The 23,879-nt window shown below is 35.2% G+C and overlaps 1 protein-coding gene across 1 annotated transcript; it reads left to right on the plus strand.

Moving 5' to 3' along the window:
- Positions 1-16,343: 16,343 nt before the first annotated feature.
- Positions 16,344-21,340, plus strand: LOC121240840 (probable disease resistance protein At4g27220). Its single transcript, XM_041138365.1, has 7 exons — positions 16,344-19,102; positions 19,567-19,914; positions 20,006-20,698; positions 20,787-20,819; positions 21,002-21,054; positions 21,157-21,188; positions 21,280-21,340. The coding sequence occupies exons 1-6, from the start codon at positions 16,349-16,351 to the stop codon at positions 21,158-21,160; spliced, it is 3,885 nt and encodes a 1,294-aa protein (XP_040994299.1). The 5' UTR covers positions 16,344-16,348; the 3' UTR covers positions 21,161-21,188; positions 21,280-21,340.
- Positions 21,341-23,879: the final 2,539 nt, after the last annotated feature.

Below are 23,879 nucleotides of genomic sequence, written 5' to 3' on the forward strand. Positions count from 1 at the left end.
CAAGGACATTAATGGGGAAGAACTCCATATGGGTTGTAGTTGATAGATTGACAAAGAATGCACACTTTTTGCCCATAGCCAACACAAACTCTATGGATAAACTCTCAAGGATATATGTTAAGAAGATAGTTCGATTGCACGGAGTTCCCATGTCCATATTGTCAGACATGGTTACGTAGTTCACTTCGCATTTCTGGTAGGGTTTGCGAAGGTTCCAAGGCACTAGTTTGAGGTTTAACAGACTGAACATATGATATAGACATTGGAAGATATGCTTCGGGCATATACTGGAATTAAGTGGTGATTGGGAAGGACACCTACCTTTAATAGAATTTTCTTACAATAACAGTTTCCAGGCCATGATTCAAATGGCGCCTTACAAGGCACTGTAGGGAAGAAAATGTAGGTCTCCATTGTAGGACGAAGTTGGCGAAAATTTGATACTTGGACCCGAATACTTGCAAGAAGTTTGGAAACAAGTAGCGTTGATCAGAGAAAGGATGTAGATAGTTCGGAAACAAGTAGCATTGATCGGAGAAAAGTTATGCCGAAAATCAAAGGAGAAACTTGGAGTTTGCTGTAGGAGACTGAGTATATTTTAAAGTGTCACTAATGAAGGGAGTGGTTTGTTTTAGTAAAAGAGTGAAGTTGAGTCCCCAATATGTAGGACCCTATGAAATCGTAGAATGGATTCGATCAATGCCTGTTGATTGGATTTGCTGCTGGAAATGCAAGGTATACATGACATATTTCACATATCTTCACTGAAGAAGAGTTTCGGAGAAAGACGACCAATTGTTATGGAGTGTAGTAGTATTCAGCTCTAGCCTAACCTATCGTATGAAGAATGGCCTGTGCAGATTCTAGATCGTAAGGAACAAGAATTGAAGAATCAAAGGATACCTCTAGTCAAAATACTTTGGAATAATCTGGACTTCCAAAAAGCAACCTAGAAAGGGAGCATTCAATGAGGACTAAATACCTTCATTTGTTTGTATCTTAGACCCAATTATTTGCTAGGAACTCGATGTTTGACTAAATGTACTCTTGAACGTTTGAATAAAAAGACCTTGTGTGGATTTTTTCTCAATCTTTGTTAGTGACGTCATATTTGCATACCATACCCATGATAATAGGGCATGGCAGGAACTAGGAAAACCGCACGTATGTCCACATTTTTGGTAGCCAAAATTAGAGAAATGCGAGAGCGTACTTGCAGAAATCGTCAGGGAAGAAGAGATCAAATGATGGCGGCCCATTGGAAGCAAATGGAGAAACTTGAGCATCATTGCACTCATGTGGTGGATGCGGATTATATAGGGAATATCTTTCTACGACAAGTGTTACCGCATGAAGAGTGGCAACCTGCACACGACCCGTTAGTATAGAATGACGCTATAAGGTTGCGATTGCTTGGGCATAATTTAGAGGCAGAAACCAAGAGCACCGCGGAAGCTCACACCAATAGATATACAAATTTCGAGACCTTGGGTATGATGGGCACCAACATGGACCTAGTCTTAAAGATCATTTGCAAGTTCCAGATAGGCCAATTACAAGATCAAGAGCTAAGAAGATCAAGGAAGCAATGCAATGATTAGTACAATCCACTTGGAATGAAGCTAGCAAGAGCCCAACACACAAGATGGGCATTAAAGAAGAAGAACCAGTTTTAATCCACTTGATACAAGGTGTGGAAGACATGACTTAGAGTTATTGCTTGGGCCTATTGTTATTGAAGGCTTTCAATTTGTTTAAATCATTTAAATACTTTATTTTATTAGTTTAGAATAATTGAGCTTGATGATGCTTGGCCCACATATGTTTTATGTTTTATGAACTAGGGTTTCAAGAGAAGTTTTTAAGGGTAGTTTAGGGATTGCTTTAATTTTCTGCTAGGGTTTCTTTATGGAAGGCCTTGGATTTTGCCCAAGGGTATTTTAGGAACAAGGGGGCCTTCTTTTGGCCTAGGGTTTATTTTGTTTAGGAGAAGGGATATATAAGTTACTGTAGTCATGATACTGTTCATCAGTTTTATGAAATTTGATGAATTTTTTCATTGTGAGTTGAGTTTATCTCCTCTTGTTCTTGAATGAACTTTTGAACTTATCAAAGGCAAATCACAACCTTTGTGGTGTTCTTCCTTATAATTTAGGTTTTTGAGACAAATTCTTGAATGGGTCTAGATTTACATATAATGTAGGTTCCTGAAACGAGTTCCTCAACGGGTCTAAATTTTCCATTGGCTTGATTTTGACTTTCTTGGGTGAGTTTTCAAATTGATTGTGGGGTTTAAAGGATTCATTTCCTACGGGTTCATATCATTTGGTATCCAGAGCCAGGTTTCCAATCAGGACTGATTCTATCTTTTAATTCTTGCATCTTTAAATTTAATTCTAGGGCTTGATTGTTCTAGGATTGCCAAAAAAAAAAAAAAAAAAAAGAAAGAAACAGTAGGCTGCTGAAATTCTTAAGGTTTTTGGTTTGACTGAAATTTGCATCACCTAGGGTTTCAAAATTCTAGGGTTTCTTGTATCTCTAGGTTTGTCAATTGATTGGAATGCCATTCCATTGATTCTCTTATACTTCATTGTCAATTCTTGTGTGTTTGAATTCAATTGCTTGATTTTCACAATTGAATATTACTGTTTGTGATTGAATTAGAGAAAGGAAAAGAAAAGAAAAGAAAAGAAAAGAAAATTCGAAAATGAAAAGGAAAAAGAAAAGAAAATGTAGCATATTCAAAGGTAGCACCATAGTTACTACAAAAAGAAAGAAAAATATTTATTGATTGAGCTTTATCATCAAAGGGGTAGAATACATCTTTCTATTTGGTATCTTGTTTTATAATTACTCTTTCCCTTGTATAAATTCCATGAGTCTCGTGTCATTTTATTCCTTCCTTGTTTCTTATTCTTATTTCTTGAATCTATTGCTGGTTGGAATAATACAAGGTTATGTTGTCTTGATTTAGTTCAACTAGTTCTTAAAGAACTTGAGCGGGAAAACTATTAAGGTAAAATGCAAGAGAGTGTGAGACTATTATCGAAAAAAAGTCAATTAAGAGTGAAATACGAGTGAAGTGCCATTATTCGAGAGGAAACACGTAAGGGAGTGTGTGAGGTTTCCTCTAACATTCTTTTTGTGCAGCACATTACGATGTCTCATAGGAGTGACTCATCACCAAAGGGGATGGTAGATAACTCATCATTTGTGTTGTAAGCCATGCAACAATAGTTTGAGTGGTTGAACTTGGTGTTGGGTGAAGTGAGGGATATGATGGATCATCAAGAAGCGGTAATTAAAAATCTACAGGGCATGAGAGATAGGAAGCGGCGTGAGCCTTGTGTTGAAAATGGGTATGAGAATGAAGAATATGGTGATGATGAGGAAGATGTAACATCAGAAGTTGGGATGGGTGAAATGGGCAGACATAGAGGAGTTAGGTGTGAAAGATAACTTAGGGGGAACCCAGGGGGTTGGGAAGAAGTAGATAGGAACCTTGGGAGAATCAAAATGAAATACCATCTTTCCAAGGTAGAACAAACCCTGAAGCTTATTTAGAGTGAGAGAAAAAGATAGAGTTGATCTTTGATTGTCATAATTATTTAGAGGAGAAGAAATGGAAGTTGGCAATAATTCAATTCACTGATTATGCTATTATTTGATGGGATTAATTAGTGACCAATAGGAGGAGGAATTATGAGAGGCCTGTAGAGACATGGGGAGAGTTGAAAGCTCTAATGAGCGGAGATTTGTACCTAGCCATTATTACTATAGAGTCCTTTACCATAAATTACAAAATCTTACACAGGAGTCTAGGAGTATGGAGGATTACCATAAGGAGATGAAGGTGGCAATGAGTCGGGCTAATGTAGAGGAGGATCGGGAGGTCACCATGGCTAAATTTTTAAATAGTTTGAATAGGAAAATAGTCAATATAGTTGAATTGTAGCATTATGTGGAGATAGAGGACATAGTGCACATGGCTATGAAGGTATATAGGTAGTTAAAAAGAAAGGGGACAACAGGTACACTTTGGTTTCTAGCACTCCTTGAAAATTAAAGTGGGATAAGAATAATCAAGCTATAGTAAAGAGAAAAACTGAACCACCTAAGGGAAAAGATGAGGGAACTAGCAAGGACAAACCCAAGGTAGAATTCCAACCTTCAAGGAATAGAGATATTAAATGTTTTAAGTTTTTGGGTTTAGGGCACATCACATCTCAATGTCAAACAAGCGGGTGATGATTATGCGTGACAATGGAGAGATGATGACTAAGAGTGAGGATGATAGTGATGATATGCCTGAGTTGGTTGATGCTAGTGATGATAATGGAGTGGAATAGGCCGTGACAGGTGAGTCTCTCGTTGCCAGGCGTGCTCTCAATACACACATTAAGATGGATGATGCAGTGCAACAGAGGGAGAACATTTTTCATACTAGATGTCACGTCAACAACAAGGTATGTAGTATGATCATTAATGGAGGAAGTTGTACTAATGTGGCTAGCACTACTTTAGTTGAGAAATTGAATTTATCTACCTTGAAACACTCTAGACCATGCAAGTTACAGTGGTTGAATGACTGTGGGGAGGTTAAGGTAGATAGACAAGTGTTAGTTACTTTTTCAATTGGGAAGTATTAGGATGATGTGCTTTGTGATGTTATGCCTATGCATGCTGGCCATATTTTGTTAAAGAGGTCGTGGTAGTATGATAGGAGGGTGACTCATGATGAGTTCAAGAACATGTATGGCTTTGTAAAGGAGGGCAAAAAAATAAGCTTGCTCCATGAGCACCAACATGGACCTAATCTTAAAGATCTTTTGCAAGTTCTAGATAGACCAATTATAAGATCAAGAGCTAAGAAGATCAAGGAAGTAATGCAAGAATTGGTATAATCCACTTGGGATGAAGCTAGTAACAGCCTAACACACAAGATGGGCTTTAAAGAAGAAGAATTAGTTTTAATCCATTTGATACAAGTTGTGGAAGACATAACTTAGAGTTATTGTTTGGGCCTATTGTTATTGAAGGCTTTCAATTTGTTTAAATCATTTAAATGATTTATCTTATTAGTTTAGAATAATTGGGCTTGAAGATACTTGATGCACATATGTTTTATGAACTAGGGTTTCAAGAGAAGTTTTTAAGGACAGTTTAGGGATTGTTTTAATTTTCAGCTAAGGTTTCTTTTAGGAAGGCCTTTGGATTTCGCCCAAGTGTATTTTGGGAACAAGGGGGCTTTATTTTGGCTTAGGGTTATTTTGTTTAGGGGAAGGGATATATAAGTTACTATAGCCGTGACACTATTCATCAGTTTATGAAATTTGATAAATTTATTCATTGTGAGTTGAGTTTATGTTCTCTTGTTCTTGAATGAACTTTTGATTATCAAAGGCAAATCATAACCTTTGTGGCGTTCTTCCTTATAATTAGATTTTTCAATGGGTTTAGATTTTCATATAATTTAGGTTCTTGAAACGAGTTCCTCAACAGGTCTAAATTTTTCATTGGCTTGATTTTGGCTTTCTTGGGTGAGTTTTCAAATTTATTGTGGGTTCAAGGGATTCCATTCCCGCGGGTTCATATAAGATATTATTTTATTTATTTATTTAATAATAATAATGATGATGATGATGATAAAAACAATATGGTTTGATGAAGAAAACAAAGCCTATGATAAGAATATAATTGAAATTGATTATAATTTTTAGGAAAAATTCCCTTTGCTTAAGTCTAGTTGTTAATTCTTTACTTGATCCTACTTAATTTGATATTTCCTATGTTCAATAAATGCCTCTTATGATCATTAAGTGTTTTGAGTACCTAGAGAAATTTTATGTGAATTTTGTGAATTTGTATGGTCTCAACTTACTCTACAACTTGTTTGATTACACTCAAGGCGAAATCCTAGACAGAATATTACTAGGAAAATGATTAAGGCATTCTTTGGACCGATTGAGCCTTTCAATCTTACCTGTTTATTCTCTTTATCTCTTGTTGTCCCTTTGAGCTTTATTGAAATATATTTTGGTCTTATATTTTTCTTTCTTGTAAACCTCATATTACCTATCCTATTTAAGCTTAAACATTGATATCCTTACCTTTCAAGAGAACTAAGTTTACACAAAATCACAGACTTACAAGAGAGCATGAAAGGCAAGAGAGGTAGAAGGTCTATAAGTAAAGTAATTATAACAATATTATCAACATCATTAGTTTGGGAGTGTGAAATGTCTTTGGGAGTGTGAAATGTCAACTTGTCTACTGTGTGGCCAACAAGAAAAGGCCGACGAGAGTCACCCACAAAGGCAGTTGAAAAAGTATGGAATATTTCAAAAAAGAAAAAAAAAAAGAAAAATAAGAAGAAGAAAAATCCGATTTGCCAAATAGAGGGGTCAAGAGAGAGATAGTTGAAAGTGTCGTAAATAGAGGTATGTTGAGAGATTTGCAATGATTGAGAAGAGATGTTTGTGTTAGAATTGAGAATGCTCTATTTATTCTGTTGATGTTCAAACTTAAGTTCTCTTGTTTTGTTTGAATCCTGCATTTTCTTTGTAGCACTCACCCTAGCCGTACATTACAAGCTTAATAAAGACCTATTGATTCTTGGTGACAGTTTCTGTTCTACATTAGTGGAGAGTGATTTGAAAAACAAGTCTATGGAGTTTTTAGAGATCCATTATTTATTTACTTGTTTGTATAAAACTATCTGGGGAGCTAATGATGGAGTGAGAATGATGGGTATGCATGAATGTGGGGATGGATACTGCGGTGAAATTGAGTTTTGAATTAATTTTTGGACTTGATTGATCATGAATGATTTATTTGAATTATAGAATTTAGACAATCTTTGAGGCAATAAATTTTATGAATCAAACCAACGCTTGTTTTAATTGTCTTTTCTTTTCTTCTTTCTTCTTTGATCGAGGGCGAGCAAAACTTAAGTTTAGGGGTATTTGATAAATGTTATTTTTATGTGATTTTTATCACTCTTTTATTTATGAAAAGTGTCATTTTCCCTTCAATACTATTGATTTTTTTTTCTTGGATTTGAAGGAATGAGAAGATTTAGTGCAAAATGAGAGCATTTTTGTACAAAAGAAGAGACTACAGATCCAGACTGATGAAAGATAGCGAGATCCGAAAAGAAATGATGAGATTTGGGCGAGGTGCCTTGTCTCGTGGGTAGCAAAGATATTTCTCTAGCCGAAAGCGAGAGAATTACCTTTCGGTAGGCGAGAAAACTCGCGACCAGAAGGTGCGACCAGAAGGCATGAAGATTTGGCGACAAGGCTCTAGGTAGTTAGATTGGGCGACTAGTCTAAATGACCAACTTAAAATACCAACTTAAACGATATCGTAGGCAACAACTAGAAAAGGTGAGAGGAGTCTTTCATCCCGATCAGGAGTCTTTCCACTCAGTAGGCGAGGAGAGGGTTGTGTGGTCTTTGTGACCTCCACGTCCGTTCATTTGTGACCTCCACACCAATTATATTTAGCGCACACGGCATCAACTTGGTAGGATAATTCATCCTGACCGAGATCAATCTGCTGTTGACCACCAAATTTGAGTTTCACGATCAATTTGTTGGTGACCAAATCCTTCCGAACTTCGCAATTCAAGCCACATATCACTGAATCTTCTATTTTAGATAATCCCGTTATTTTTGGGATAATTTCTTCTATGTTAACATTTATCTTTAGAAACTATTTTCCAGATCTTTAGGCTAGATTGTAGCTGCAGTTATCTTGTTTCCAGATTTGAATTTTGACATCTATTTAATCTCGACTTGTGGGATGAATAGAAGGAAGTTCTGAATTGGAGTTGAGAGTTTTTATGTTTTAGAGTCTGAATCTGAGTATAGAGTTTCAGAATTTTTTCTTTAAGTGTTCTTTCGAGAAGGCGAAACTGGAGGGCAGAGGTGAGAGCCGCATTCTTCATCAACCGACTTCAACGAAAAACACCAATTTTATTATTTTTCTTTTCAATTCCATTATGAACTAATTTTATTTCTAGAGCTTTGATGTAGCCTAGCATTGAACACACAATTGATATTCCAAGCTATTTTATTTTTATTATTTCCGTTCAATCTTTTGGATTGCAATGAGATCGAGATGTGATTTGTGATTAAAACTCTAGGATTAAACACCATTAGTTGAGTGAAAGTATAGATGCTTTACTGTGACTAGTGTGATTTTCAAGAAGAATCCAAAGAACTTAATGAGTCTCCAATTAGTTAAATTCACATAGAGATATGGAGTTATTAGTTGGAGATATTTTTGGTATTGGTCGAGAGAAAATATTGAATAGTTAAGCGATTTTTATCATCAACTTGAGATAATTGAGATTCTATAACAAGGAAGAATAAATTATGTGAGATTTGCTAGGTGAAGTCAAATGCTCTAGATCTATTTTTATTATTTTTAAAATCTTAATTTTAATGTTCTTTTCTTCAGTTTAATTTAAATAAACCATTCTTCAAATTTCGATTTTCCAAACAGTAATTAATTTAGTCAATTTCAATACTCAATAGCATAATTATTCCCTGTGGGTTCGATAACCGTTTTCTTTAAAACACTTTACTACTTGTTACGATTTTGTACACTTGCAGATATATTTTTTTGTGAACAATGAGTTTAAGCAACTCAGGAACTATGACAAGGACCAGTTCCTAGAAAAGAGGTCGAAGCCAGGAAAGTCCTAAAGACTTCAGATGGAATTTTTTTGAGGATTAGACAATTTTTGAAAGGTCCCGTGTTTTGGGAATAACTTGATGATACACTACATATTTTGGACGTCTTTTGGAAACATAACTCTTATTTTGAAGTCTTTTGGAAACATAAAGTCTTTTGGAAGGTTTTTTTTTTAATTTATTAATAAATTTAGGAGGGCGTCACTGTTGGACAGGTGATTGCTCACTGTTTGAAAAAAAAAAAAAAAAACTCTTATTCTGAAGTGCTTATGCTTATATGAAGAGCTTTTGGGATATTTGCACTTATTGGTACGTTGTGTCTTATTTATTTTGCCACCGTGCTTAAGTAGATAGAAAATAATTTTTTCGCTGCCATTTTTATTGCATTTTGCTAGATGTTAGGTTCATTGTATCTTAATTGTCATGTACGAAGGGTATGTAGGCTTGTGTAACATGTCCCGATGCATTCAGTGACCGTCAAATTCCAAGCGGGGGTTAGGGGCGTCGCATATGTGTGAAGAAACGAACCTAAATGTATGTGAAGAAAGCGAGTCTATGGTTGCATAGCTAGACAAAAAGAGAAAAAAGAAGAGAAGAATTTGTGCTTGAGATTGATTTCCAAGGAAGGTAATTAGAATGAATGCTACAAAGAATCAAACCTTTTTCTTTCCAATCATTTTCTCGAACTCATATATAATGATATCTACTTGCTTGTTCTTTGTCAATATCCTTGTTATTCCATCATAACTACACTTACTCAACATCGCTCAGTACTCGTGATCTATTAGTGCTTGCCAACATCAATCCGGCCAAGATCTGCTTCAACCTACTGCCAAATTTCTATCGTACAATTACTTTGTTTTAACCAGGATACAGAGGTAAGTTTAAGAAACTTTTCCTTTCTCATAGTGTTTCATTGACATATTTTTGCCCTATTAGCTGCTGAATCTTTCCTATCACATGCTTCTTTGATTTTTAAATGTAGTGTAAATTTGTGTTTCTTAGCATATTGGTTTCTCAATCATTGTAAGTTTAAATTTTTTTTGCTTCATTTACCATTACTTTATTAAATCCCTTTTTTCATACTTTACAATTTCTCCAAATTTCGGAGACAATAAAAAAGACTGATGCACTCTTGAGAAATGAAATAATTGATTTTCCTCATCTACAAACTTCCAGGGCCTAATTAAACTCATAGAACGAATGAAATTTTTTTTCTAATATTTCTTTTTTTGGAAAATAAGGTTTAGTCCTTGACTGAAGACATTTCTAAGATGAAAAAAAAAAAAAAAACTATAAAAAAAACAGAAAAGAAAATTCAAACTAAATAAGTTTTAGACGAGCTGTCAAGACGTCGGGGTATGTAACATTGGGTTACACACCCCATATGTTCATGATACTTGTAATGCCTATCCTTGTGGCGTGACTTTAGAAAATAGTTTGAGAAAAGAGACGAGAATTACTGAACTTTTTAAAACTTTTCCTTCCTTCTCAAGATATAAAAGATTCCATGGTTAAGAATTTAACCTGCTTTGTAAATTAAAAAAAAGTTTTCACAGTATTCATTAAATAAAAAAAATGCAAAGTCCTTTAACAATTTTTTTTTTTTTTTTAAAAGAGCTTGCCTCTTTATTAAAAAACCCTCACTTTTGGTGGATGAATACCTTTACAAAAACTCAACAAACCAAAACATACCAACAACACCAATATATCCCAATACAAAAAAACCTCACAATCTCAGATATGGCAATCCCAAATAATCCAATCTAAACAAACCTCTCACCTCCCTCGACATCTCCTTTAAACTATCCCACGAACTCGATATGCCATCCGCACCCATACGTGCTAGGTAATCTGCCGGACTATTTCCTTGACGGTAAATATGCTGCACTCGAAAATCAATCTGATGAAGCAATTCCAGAATTTCATTCCAATAGTTCTTCCAAATACCAGAGATTACAACATGTTCCTATGATCCAATTAACAACAAGCAGAGAATGAAGCTCCACCACCACACGAGTTGCTCCCAGTCTTTTCACTTGCCTAAAAGGCCATGCAACAAACCCATCATCTCTATGATATTGTTCGAACTAGACCCCACTGATACTACAAAAGCATATAAAAGCTTGCCCTCATGACTTCTCAGCACGCCACCTTCACCAGTAGCACCAGGATTCCCACGACTGCATCCATCTGTATTGAGCTTTAACCAACTTGCCTCCAGCTTCTTCTTGTACACCAACTTTGTCACTCTTCTCTTGGTCCGTTTAATAGGAACATTCAAGGCTATTAAGTTTTCTTCATCTCTTTTAGATAGGCACCTTCTTGCATTTAATTTCTCCCAAATTCGAGAAGCCCAGTACACACCTCCAAACCATAGCAACATTATCAACTATACCTTCCATACGAGCTCTACATCGCCTCATCCAAAGATACCAAATAATAATTTTTCAGTAACAAGCCAATCAACTGACTTGTTTGAGATGTACGAGATGCTCTATGGAACCAGATTTCAACCATATCTTTCCAACTCCTCCCTTCCAAAAATAGCAACCCCACTAACATATAGCTTCTTCTCCATATTTCTTTGGCAAGATCCCCCTTAGCTAGCGCATGTTCCAGAGTTTCATAGTCCCCATTCAAACAACAATCACATTTGAAGCTAGAGGAATCCCAACAGATTTAATCTACTCATCAACACTAAGACCATTAAGCATAGCCTTCCACATAGTCACTGACATATTTTTTGGCAAATAAGAGTGCCCACCCAATCCGACCATCTATTTTTTGGCGTTCGTATATGAATGCAATCACAAGCACTCTTGGTAGAAAATTTACCATCCACACTATCCTGCCATACCAAACAATCTACCCCAGTGCGACACTTACTCAATACCTTCATAATTTCAGCTATTCTATCCTCTCCAACCATACGTTGAAGCAGACCAACAACCCAACTAGAATCCAGTTTGCACTCTTTTATTACCAAATTTGGTCTCTCACTTATTGGTTGTAGCTGCATCAATGGCCCCTCCTCCACAAGCCACCTATCACGCCAGAAAGACACATTTCCTTCCTTCCACAAAGGATTATCCACAAGTATTTTCCAAGAAAATTTCATATGCAAGAATTTTCTAATATCTTGAAGCTTCCTCAAACCCACTCCTCTTTCTCCTATTGGTTGACATAAAATCTGCCATGCCAACCAATGTTTCTTTGGCTTACCATCAATCATCCCCTAGAAAAAATTGCTGAAATATTGATTTAAAATCTTCAAAAATGTTAAAGGCACCTGCACAATAGACGTGAAATGAATCGGTAAATTCAAAAGCACATGTTTCAGCAACAATAGCCGAGCCCAGTAGATAGAAATTGGTTTTTCCATCCTTCCAATCTCTTTTTTATTTTACCAATCAAATTGTCCAAATGAATAGCTTTTAACCTGTCCTAAATAATAGGAACCACAGGGTATTTAAACGGAAAAAATCCTTCCACAAAGCCCATCATCTGCAACAATACTTGTCGCCGAGCAGGAGGAATATGTCTTGCAAAAGTAATCAAAGACTTTTCTTTGCTAACAGATTGTCCGGACCACAACTCATACTTTCTTAAAATAGCAACAATGGACTTAAGAGAAGATTTACCACCACTAGAAAAAATGACAATATCATTCGCATAGAGTAAATGAGAAATAAGTTGAGTATTCCGAGGGTGATAAAAAAGCCTTTATTTTATTATACACAAACGCTTTCTTCAACAATTGAGATAATAGTTCTTCAACCAAAATGAATAAATATGGTGAAAGATGATCTACTTGCCTCAACCCACAACCCCCTTTAAAGAAACCTTTGGATACTCCATTCATCATAACAGAAAACCAAGGTGTTGTAACACATTGTTGAAGCAATTTACACACCACCTTAGAAAAACCGAAACCTGCCAACACATGGAACAAAAACTCCCAATCCACACTATCATAAGCTTTAGCCATATCAATTTTAAGGATAACATTTCTACCCCTCATAGGTTTATTAATACAATGAACCATCTCCTGAGTAAGACTAATATTCTCAAATATACTCATTCCTTTAATAAAAGCACCTTGTTCCAGATATAATACAATGCAAAATAGTAGCCAAACAATCTACAAGAATCTTGGAGCACATTTTATAGAACACAGAGCATAAATTGATTAGCCTAAACTTATCAAAGGATGCTGTGTTTTCAAGCTTTGGAATAAGTACAAGAGTTGACGCAATAAGAAAAGAGGCAATTCAACACCTTGAAAAAAATCATGGACTACGCAAACAACACAAAAATGTGCCTAAGTTTCTGTCACCTTTCCCTTGGACCATGTTTGTCTTGACACTTCGTTCACATTTTGTTCGTGGGAGTGGTAGGGGCATACATAAAAATAAAATAAGTCGAATCCTCAATAAACATTACTTCATATTATAAAAATATACTAACATAGGTTTTCATTCATACATTTATCATTCATCTTGTACATTACATAAAGTATTTATTTTTTATCTTTTTGAAAACATTACAAGGTGGGTTTTTCTTTGAAAAGATTTTCATTTCTCATAAATCATTTCCACACCTTGTACATTCATTCATAAAGAAACTAATACATTCATACATTCAATTAACTGTTATGACTTTCCAGTAACCGATACACACTGTTACGTCTCGTGTATTGGGATTAGCAGTCTTTTGGACTTGGATTCCACCCATGGCCACAAGGTTATTACATACATATATTTTTAAACATTAATACCTTAGCATTTTTTTATAAAACATAATTTCATTTGTAACAAAACATTTCATTTTCCTTCATTTCATAGAAAGAACATATATGTGAGTGTTTATTAGTATGTTGCATACAACATCCATACGTTCATGATAGTAATATGCATGCACCATGAATGTTGCAAGGATATGAATAGTTTGTAGTGGATAAGTAATTAGTCTAAGAAATTTAGCACTAGAGAAAATTTTTAAACTTCATAATACCGTTTCATAAGCATCTCCACATGTCACGATTACAACCATAGGTACCATTGTATTATTACATGTTCATGAAATCATTCAGAGATTTAAATAATCGTTCTCCCCCGTCCATAAGCATCTCCCTCGTTAAAACCGTTTGCAAAATCTACTCGTCTGATGATTGGCACCGTAGTGGGACTATCATGGTGAGATTATATGTTACGTCCTCAATCTCTGCTTGTGATGTAATGGAGACTTGGAGTGCCAGGACATGCAATACAAGGTTACATACTCATGTTCATAACAGTTAATATGCAATATATCCTAGTATGCAATTAACAGTAAGCAATAATTACAGCGGAAAATAGTGTGACTTATAAAAATTTATGTCAGAATGAACTAACATCCTAGTAATATTAATAACCATAAGTTCAAACTTAATGATAGCATTTTCTTAATACAAGATACTTAAACCCGAGTCTCAATAGTTAGATCGATTCTCTCGTATGCTCTATCGTATATAGAGTCAATGTTATAAATGTCAATATCAAGTCCAACCTCTTCTCTAGATACAATCATCTGAAGCCAGCGGTTCATCCTGTTTGTCAAATGCTGGTCTTGACACAACTTTTACCATTCTGGGGGGAATGGAAGTGGGTCCATGTAACACCCCAATGGAAGGTTCAAACCATATGACCTATAATCCAAAAGGACTAGTCAATGATACAATTGGAGCTCCATTGGAACCTTATAAAGAGCAAGAACTTCTCATTCCCAACCAATGTGGGATCCCATACACCACCTACCCTTATCATATGGGGTATCACAATTCATAAGGGTGAGATTTACTTGAAATTTCAGTAAGTTAAACAACCAACTTGCATAGAGATAAAATATGCATAATTAATGATAAACACGAGATTCATGCTATTTTTAGCTTTGTAAGGCCATTGACTCAACCTCTGAAACCAAGATTGATGCTTCAAATTTCTCATGTGATATGAACCTGTGTGAATTGAATCCCTTAAACCTACAATCAATTTGAAAACTCACTTAAAAAAGCCAAAATCAAGTCAATGATTTAGATCTGTTGAGGAACTCGTTTCAAGAACCTAAATTATATGAAAATCTAGACCCGTTGAAAAACTTGTCTCAAGAACCTAAATTATAAGGAAGAACGCTACAAAGGTTGTGATTTATCTTTGATAAGTTCAAAAGTTTATTAAAGAACAAGATGAGATAAACTCAACTCATAATGAATAAATTCATCAAATTTTATAAACTAATTAAAATGAGGCTACAAAGAGTATTTAAAACAAAACCTGATTAAAACCTAGCAAAAATAAATCCCCATCTTCCAAGAATGCCCTTGAGTGAATAGTGTCACGTCTACTGTAAGGCTACAGTACTCGGCTACAGTACCTTCTTGAAACCCTAGTTCAACAAAATAATAACTTTTCCAATATGCCCTTGAATAGGCCCCCTTAAGTCCTTCTCATAATAAACTCAATTATTCTAAACTAATAAAATAAGTCCTTTAAATGAATTAAACAAATTGAAAGCCTTCAAGTGCCCAAAGCCTTTAAGTCATATTGTTGCTCTCTTTTTTAGCTTGTGTATCAAATAAATCAAAATTGGATCTTCATCCTTCAAGCCCATCTTGAATTTTAGGCTGTTGCTAGGCTCGTCCCAAGTGGATTGCACTAATCTTTACATTGCTTCCTTGATCTTCTTGGCTCTTGACATTATAATTGGCCCATCTGAAACTTGCAAATGATCTTTAAGACTAGATCCATCTTGTTACCCATCATCATGTCTTTGACTGCAATGAAATAGCACAAAACTTGATCCGATGACTGATCAACGAATAGCTGAACACAACAATTTAGGATTATTAACATCAATAGGCCGGTTATTATGGAAACCTCTCCAAAGAGAAATTGATATCGGCCCATCAGTTCCAGATCCATCACATGTTGCCGTTGATTCCTTCTATTTTTACATGTTGGTTTAAAAGTGAAAATCTATTTCCTCTCAGGTGTGCATATTAGAATATTCGAAGCCCTTCTTAGAGATAATGTAACGCCCCTAACTTTCCGTTCCTATCTATTTGGGTCGGTGAAACGTCGATCCTGTGGTTATAGTTCTCTCATGCTATTAAGTTTTAGAATAATCGAAATCTAATCTTTATATATAATTTAAGTAGTAGTGGAAGCATTTAGTAACTACAACTAAGTATACTAGAGAAAATAATCTAGTATATAGCAATCAATTATCTTCAACAAACATTCACAAATAGAACAATCCTTGCTCAAATTCAGCCAACATGAGCTCATATTTTTGAAGAGGATTGTACCTCAATTTTATTAATCAACTCTCAATTGTGGGTCACAAAGAAATCCCAAAACCATATAAGATAAAACGAACGGATCCTTTCACGTCTTCTTGGCACGTTAGTTTCTCAATCCTTTTATTTTATTTTCCTTTTGCTGCTTAAAGTCATTTGTTCTAGACTTGTAGACTGTAGTTCTACATCTTATATATACGATATTTGTATGCACAAAAAAAAAAAAAAAAAGGTACTGGGTGAGAATCCGGAAGAAGGAAAAATGGATATTGTTTCATCATCTATAGAAAAAGTTGGAGAATACTCGATGGTTCTAATCGGAAAACATCTGGGTTATCTCATTTACTACAAACGGAACATGGAAAAACTCAAAGAGCATTTGCAGAAACTACGTGATAGGAGAGTTGCGGTACAACAATCCATCAATGCGGCTGAATTGAATCAACAAGTAACCTCTCCTGAGGTTAAAAGCTGGCTTACAAAGGTGGAAAATATCATTAGTGCTCTGGAAAATGATAAAACTAATAGGAAATGCTTGAATGGGTGGTGTCCAAATCCGAAGGCACGATATTCCTCAAGTAGGAAAGCTAAACACAAAGCGCAAGACATTGGTGAGCTTCTACAAGAAGGTAGAAACTATGGTGGGGTGTACATTGATGCTCCTCCACCGGAAACAGGATCATCATCATCCACTGATGATGTCAAGCATTTTAAATCGAGAACATCAATTCTGAATGAAGTTTTGATTGCTCTAAGGGATGACAAGATCAACATCATTGCAATATGTGGTATGGCTGGGGTCGGAAAGACAGAAATGGCCACAGAGATAGGGAGAAGAGCGAAAGTTGATCATTTATTTGATAAAGTCGTGATTGCAGAGGTGTCTCAAAGTCCAAATTTGAGAGTGATTCAATCGGAAATTGCAGAAAATCTAGGTCTGAAATTCTATCAAGAGAGTTTGGCTGGAAGAGCAAATGCACTAAATTCAATAATAACGAAGACCGAGAATGTCCTTGTAATATTAGATGATATTTGGGAACCACTTGATCTAGAGAAAGTAGGAATTCCTTATGGAGATAAACAAAAGAGCTGCAAAATCTTGATTACATCACGAAGTGAAGAAACCTGTAATCAAATGAAAACTCAGATTATCTTTCCAATCAAACCCCTATCTGAAGTAGATGCATGGAATCTCTTTAAAAGAACAGCCGGTGATTGTATTCAGAATGGCAGTCTATTCCAAATAGCAAAAGATGTTTTAAAGGAATGTGGAGGTTTACCTGTTGCTATTGTTATCATTGGTAATGCCCTAGCAAACAAAAGCAAAGAGGAGTGGACTGCAGTGCTTCAACAACTTCGAAGGTCAGGCCTAGAAAATATTCCTGTGTATTCAAAGGTCTATGCCAGCATTAAGTCGAGTTACGATTATTTAAAAAGTACGGAAGCCAGGTCGTGCTTCTTACTATGTTGTTTATTCCCAGAAGATCATAATATTCCTATCGAGGATTTGGTCAGATATGGAGTGGGGCGAAACTTGTTTGCAGATATTGATACCATAAAAGAAACAAGAGAAGAAGTGCATCAAATGGTTCGGAATCTGAGAAGATCAAACCTATTGCTGGACGGAGAGGATGAAGAACATGTCAAAATGCATGTTGTTGTACGAGATGTTGCCATATCAATTGCGTCTAAAGATGAACATTGTTTTCTGGTAAGATGCGATTATAAAATGGAGGAATGGCCACAGAATGAGAGATATGAACATTATGCTGCAATTTCGCTTGTATCTAAGGAATTGGAAAGGCATCTAGATGGGTTGGAGTGTCCCAAACTTGAGCTTTTGCATATGTCATTATCACTGGAACGTCCACAGACTTTCCCAACCAATCTATTTAGTGGGATGAAGGAACTTAAGATTTTGTCCTTTCACTGTATCTCCTCCCTGTCACTACCATCATCGATCCGAGTCCTTCAGAACCTTCGAGTGTTGAAACTTGAGAATTGTAGCTTAAAAGATGTGTCGGCAATTGAATCACTTCTGAAACTAAAAATCCTTAGCTTTCGTGGTTCTTATATCAAGGAGTTGCCGAGGGAAATACAAAATTTGAGCTTGTTAAGGTTGTTAGATCTGTCAGAATGTTTGGATCTTCAGCGAATTCCACCAAGTGTTTTCTCGAGTTTATCTCGTCTGGAAGAGTTGTACATGGGACAAAGCTTTTCGTGTTGGGAATCTCCTGAAGAAAATGGAAACAAAATCAATGCAAGCTCTGCTGATTTATTTTCTTCACAGCATATAATGGTTTTGGACATTTGTATACCTATCAGGCTCTTGCAGAAAGGCTTATACTTGAGAAACTTTAGAATATATGCAAGCGAGAGATTGGATAGACTTTTTGAATTATACATTAAATCAAGTATGCATTGGAAATCAAGGTATCTGTTTGAAAATACTCTGGCTCTCGAATGTAAAGCAAGTGATATTGCAAAGAGTCGAAGTATTCGTTTAATGTTGCAGAAAGCTGAAATCTTGTGCTTGATAGAAATACAGGACTTAAAAAACATTCTGTATGAATTAGGCTTTCAATCTTTTCCACGCTTGAAGTTTCTAGAGGTTTCTAAATGTAATATGAGATATCTAATCGATGTCACGTCGGATCAGACAGATCCACATGATGCCTTCCCTCTACTAGAGTCGCTGGTGCTCAGGTGGACGGATAAACTAGTGAACATATGCCATAATAGGGGTGTGCTTGGCAACTTAAGATATCTTAATCTACATGGATGCACCTCATTGAAAAATTCCTTTCCATTGTCCATAGCGAGAGATTTGATTCAACTCCAACGGTTGATAATAGAGCATTGTTATGCTATGGAAGAGATCTTCTCTGAGGAAGAAAAACATGAGAAAGAAGTAGGAAAAATGATAGAGTTTCCAAAGTTGTACCATGTGGAGCTGAAGTTTCTAACAAGCCTAATCGCTTTTTGTAAAGGCAACGATCCAGTATCTGAGGTTCTCGAATCTAGCAATGTTAAGGTGCAAAAACGATCCTCGAATCAAGAGGTACGATTTCATTAACTAACTGCTCTACGAATCGCCATACTTTCTTTCGAGAAAGAAAACTTGGTGTTTGAGAAAATAATTGTTAGTGCGCTCATATCAACAGGTTGAAGGGCAGCACATCTCTCATAAATTACTTTCTTCCATAAGCATTTTATGGGCACCCAATCTACAAGAACTTCACGTGAGTTTATGCAAATCACTACAAGTCGTATTTGATCTTGATGGACTAATGGTTGAGCAGAACCGTCAGGGATTCATACACTCTCAATTGAGAACTTTGAAGTTAGAAGATTTACATGAGTTAAGACATGTGTGGAAGAATATCCCACGAGGATTTCAAGGATTTCGAAACCTAAGATTTATTGATATAAAGAGTTGTCCTTGTCTATTTATATTTATTCTCTCTTTCTATTGCAAAACTACTCGTGGGACTTGAAAGTGTATCCATACAAACCTGTAACAAGATAGAAAACATTCTTGAAGTTGGAGAAGAAGAAGATGCAGTAGAGATCATCGTGTTCCCCAAATTTAGGTCCATGCATGAAATCTATCTGTACGAATGTCCCAACTTGATAACATTTGGTCCAGAAATTCGAAGAAGCACAACAAAGCCAAAGAAAATAAACGTGGGATTGGATTCGAAACTCCAGGATCACACTGGTACGACCTCCTCTGTAAAGAAAGCCCCTGGTTTTCTAGATAGATGCCTTGACTGTGTCCTGCGTCGCAAGAAACTCCAAGGAAGCTCTTCCTTGGGAGGGAATGAACCCGAATTTCAAGGGCAAATACTGCACCCTCCAGTTAACAAAGAGGTACGTGGTTGGGTTTTTCTCACATTTAGCAATTTGCTTTCAGTTTTTTTTTTTTTGAAAGATATTTTTTCATTAGCTTTAACTTGCATAGGTGGACCCAAATGGGAATGATAGAGACATTCATACAGAGATACGGTCTCTTATTCCATCAAGTTTGATTAATAGTATGCAAAATCTACAACTACTTGAAGCTGTGAAATGTAATTCATTGGAAGCGATATTTGAGCTTGAAGGACTAAATCTTGAGAAAAGTTCTGCCTTCATTGCATGCAATAATTTGAGAGAACTGAAGTTACGGACTTTACCAAAGCTGAAGCATATATGGAAGGATGGTCCACAAGAAATTACAGGCTTCCACGAGTTGAGACTGCTAGTAGTAAGTGAATGTCATAATTTGAAATACTTGTTCTCACCATCCATTGCAAAACTTCTTGTGGAATTGGAAGAAATAGAAGTTAAGGATTGCAACGAAATGGAAGCAATTCTAGGCGCAGAAGCAAGAGAAAATGAGAAAAGCGAGGTGACATTTCCCAATGTGCATACCCTCTCACTTGTCCGTTTACGGAAACTCGAGTGCTTTTGTGTCGAAGCTAATGCTTTTAAGTGGCCATCCCTAACAAAAGTAAAAGTAGTTGGATGTGATAAGTTAAAGATGTTTGTTCCAAGAAAAGTGGAAACGCCACCTGAGTTAGTGAGAGTAAATACTGATCTCAGAGAGTTGAAGTTTCAATACATGGTTGGAGACCTTAATGACGCCATCCGAGAAATGATGATCAAAAGCGAGGTATGTTAGATTTTATAACGAGCATTCCAAAAAGGGAGAATGTTAGATTTCGATAACTAAGAATTCATGTGTTTCTCATTTTCTTCAGGGAAGATCGTTAGAAAGTCAACCTGCTGATTGGGTAACAATTGTCACTTTTTGTCACTTGCAAGGCATTCAATGATGAGTTCAATATTACGTTAAGGCCGTTTATAAACTATTATTGCTATAGGAATTTCTCATGAGTAAATGTTAGGAAACTCTTATTGCAAATTATATCTCTCTTTACCCTTTTAATTAATCAATGGATTGTGTTGTTTTCAGAACTCGGATGAAAACTCTTATTCATTGTCCTCTGAATCAAATTCTGACGGTACGTACCGAGATTTTATTTTAAAGTTATCCTCAGTTTCCCTCTTTCGAAGCTCTTTCTTCAAGTATATATTATTTAGAGTTTTGTTTTATGCATTTCATGCCAGGTGAATCTCCTGGGGATTTCGAAATGTAGAAGGTGAATTTCTCAATTTTACCAATTCCCTATCTAATTTGATATTTATTTATTTGTTACATTTCTCAATCTTTATATAATTACATGTTCCCAGGCCTCTCTTCTCAAACTCGTTGACTAGAGGTTCTAACACGAATATGCTCCTTAGCAGGTGAATTCTCTCTTAATTTGTCATGATCTCAGGCATCATGTCATATTTTACTATATATTGAAAAATCAGTGGTTCAAATCCCAAATGCACCTAGAGGAGGAGCGAATTGGTGTTTTCCAAAGTACTATTTAAATTAACAATCAATCAATCAATCAATTAAATAGAGATATATAACCATTATATCAATTTTTATAGAGAAATGAAAATTCACACAAATGGACTTAACAATACGTGAACATAACATAATATCATGGACTAGGTTTGTTTATCAAGAGAGAATCAATCTTGAATGCTCAATGAATCTTCTCAAGGTTTTCTCTCAATAATACAATAAATACGACGGTTTTGGCTTTTCTCTGCACCTTAGAAATCGTGCATATTATTTTATGTATATTTACGGTTTGATTACGCTATTTAGAGAGTCCAAACCTTAGTACCAAAAAAAAAAAAAAAAAAAAAAAAAAAAAAAAAAAAAAAAACTATTCTTGGGATTTTGCACTAACAAAGGTTGAGTCAACTATCGAACGAATTTTTTGTCTAGTGTTTCGGTCATGACATTGTCGAACTGTTTTGACCAAGTAATTGTTGGAATCTGAATATTCTTTTGAAACACAAATTTTTTCTATGAGTTAGCTTTCCAACGTCACTAAGATAACGTTAATCTGATATGGAAATCGAAAGCTATGACTGATTTACTCTAACTAGATTGATCTCAGGAAGGTTTTGAATTTGCAATCTCGGCACTTTTTATTCCATTTGCAACCTAGACTCTACCGAATATATTTACAACCCAATTGAACTAAGTTGTATCATAAGAACATGCCAACATATTATTTTAATACTAACAACCAAGACTTTTATCATTAACAAATTTGGTATATTATAACAAGACTAGCCCATAAATGAGACTTCAAGCGATTCATTTAGGGCTTGTTCGAGAAGTGAGACAATCTCATCTCATATCATATCACGTCCAAACTTTTCATAATTTTCTTTTCAAATATCACTTAAACACAAAACCTTTTAATTTCAAATCTTCAAATTTTTCATTTAATCATTATAAATTTCTCAAACTCCCGAACAAAACACAAAAAAACAAAATTATATTAAAAACTACATTCTAACAATACTTTTTAATTTTATAATATTTTTATTCAACTCTTTCTCTCTCATTTCCCAAAACCCAATACAAGATCTTAACTAAAACCATTTCACCACCATTTACGTAATTTTCATCTCAACTCATTTCCCAAATGAGCCCTTATTGTCTTAAAAAAATGATTTCTTAGGCTTGATTTGGATAGTGAGATGAGATGAAATAATATATGAATAGTAATAAAATAGTTTGTGAATAGTAGTGAAGTATTTAAGTTGAGATGTATTATGAGATTATAGGAAAAGAGAGAGAAAAAGCTGAATAAAAATATTATTAGAATATAACTTTTTAATATTATTTCAGTTTTGAGATTTAAAAAAGTTGAATTGTTTTTTGTGTTTTGTGTGGAAGGTTAACAAAGTTGTAATAATTAAGTAATGATTAGATGAATTAAAAATTAAAAATTTAAAAGTATTTATATTCGTGGTATTTAAATGTTAAGATGAGATAAAATAAGATGAAATATGAGGCTTTCAATATTCAGACCAGGCTTTACCGGTTAAAAATGTGATTGAATATATGACTAACACTGCAATTTAAATGTTTTTCTTTATATTCATTCTACTGTTAAATTGCCTTAAATGCAATGTGTCATGACTTCTTGTCATTCCATGGCTGCAGGTAGTATCATCATACATGTCTTTACGGAATCAAAGCTTGGAGTTCTCGTTAATATTATAGCGCCTTAATGAAAGGCCCAAACCACATGAGTTATATTTTAAAAAGATTAGTCAATGATATAACTGGAGTCCTATTGAAACTTTATGAAGGGCAAGAACTTCTTCTTCTCAAATAATGTGGGATCTCATACACCACCTACGTACCCTTATCCTTATCATATGGGATATCACAAATATGATATAAAAGAAACATCTAGAGCCAATTAGTTTCATTCCTGAGTAAAGTGATCTTTTATTAATGTTATTATTTCTGGTATTGTTTGATTATTGTGTTTATTTTATGATGTATATTCAAAGAGCAAGGCTCTCTTGTAACAAAGGTCTTGTTGTAATGCCCTATACCCAAAAGGGTCGGAGAATTACTATCTGTCACTTACCAACCTGTCTCTCCAAGCACCTAAAACCCCAAGGATTTCATAAATAGTACACAATCTCATATTATCCAAATAACCACAATACAAACTCCATAAGTCATCATTACAAAAATAACATAAACCAAAGGGGTTTACAATTTTCCAATAATCTCAACGAAAACAGAACGATACTTCTTTAAATCTCAATGGATCCAAACAACTCAAAGTACTTCAATTACTCAAGTTATACCCTTCTACTAATAATGGAACTCGACTTTCTATCCATATCTAGACAAGCTCCAATTTCTAATCCTGACCCTCAGCTGGGCAATCAATGCCATCTGAAAATATAAG

The sequence above is a fragment of the Juglans microcarpa x Juglans regia genome, chromosome 7S, assembly GCF_004785595.1.
Source record: "Juglans microcarpa x Juglans regia isolate MS1-56 chromosome 7S, Jm3101_v1.0, whole genome shotgun sequence".
NCBI lineage: Eukaryota > Viridiplantae > Streptophyta > Magnoliopsida > Fagales > Juglandaceae > Juglans > Juglans microcarpa x Juglans regia.

Bases quoted from the DNA above. Each gene is read 5' to 3' on its own strand.
- LOC121240840 (XM_041138365.1), top strand. From the start codon at position 16,349: ATGGTTCTAATCGGAAAACATCTGGGTTATCTCATTTACTACAAACGG. The intron at 19,103-19,566 runs GTACGATTTCAT...ACCTGTAACAAG, and splicing joins AACGATCCTCGAATCAAGAG to ATAGAAAACATTCTTGAAGT. The intron at 20,820-21,001 runs GTAACAATTGTC...TGTTGTTTTCAG, and splicing joins AAAGTCAACCTGCTGATTGG to AACTCGGATGAAAACTCTTA.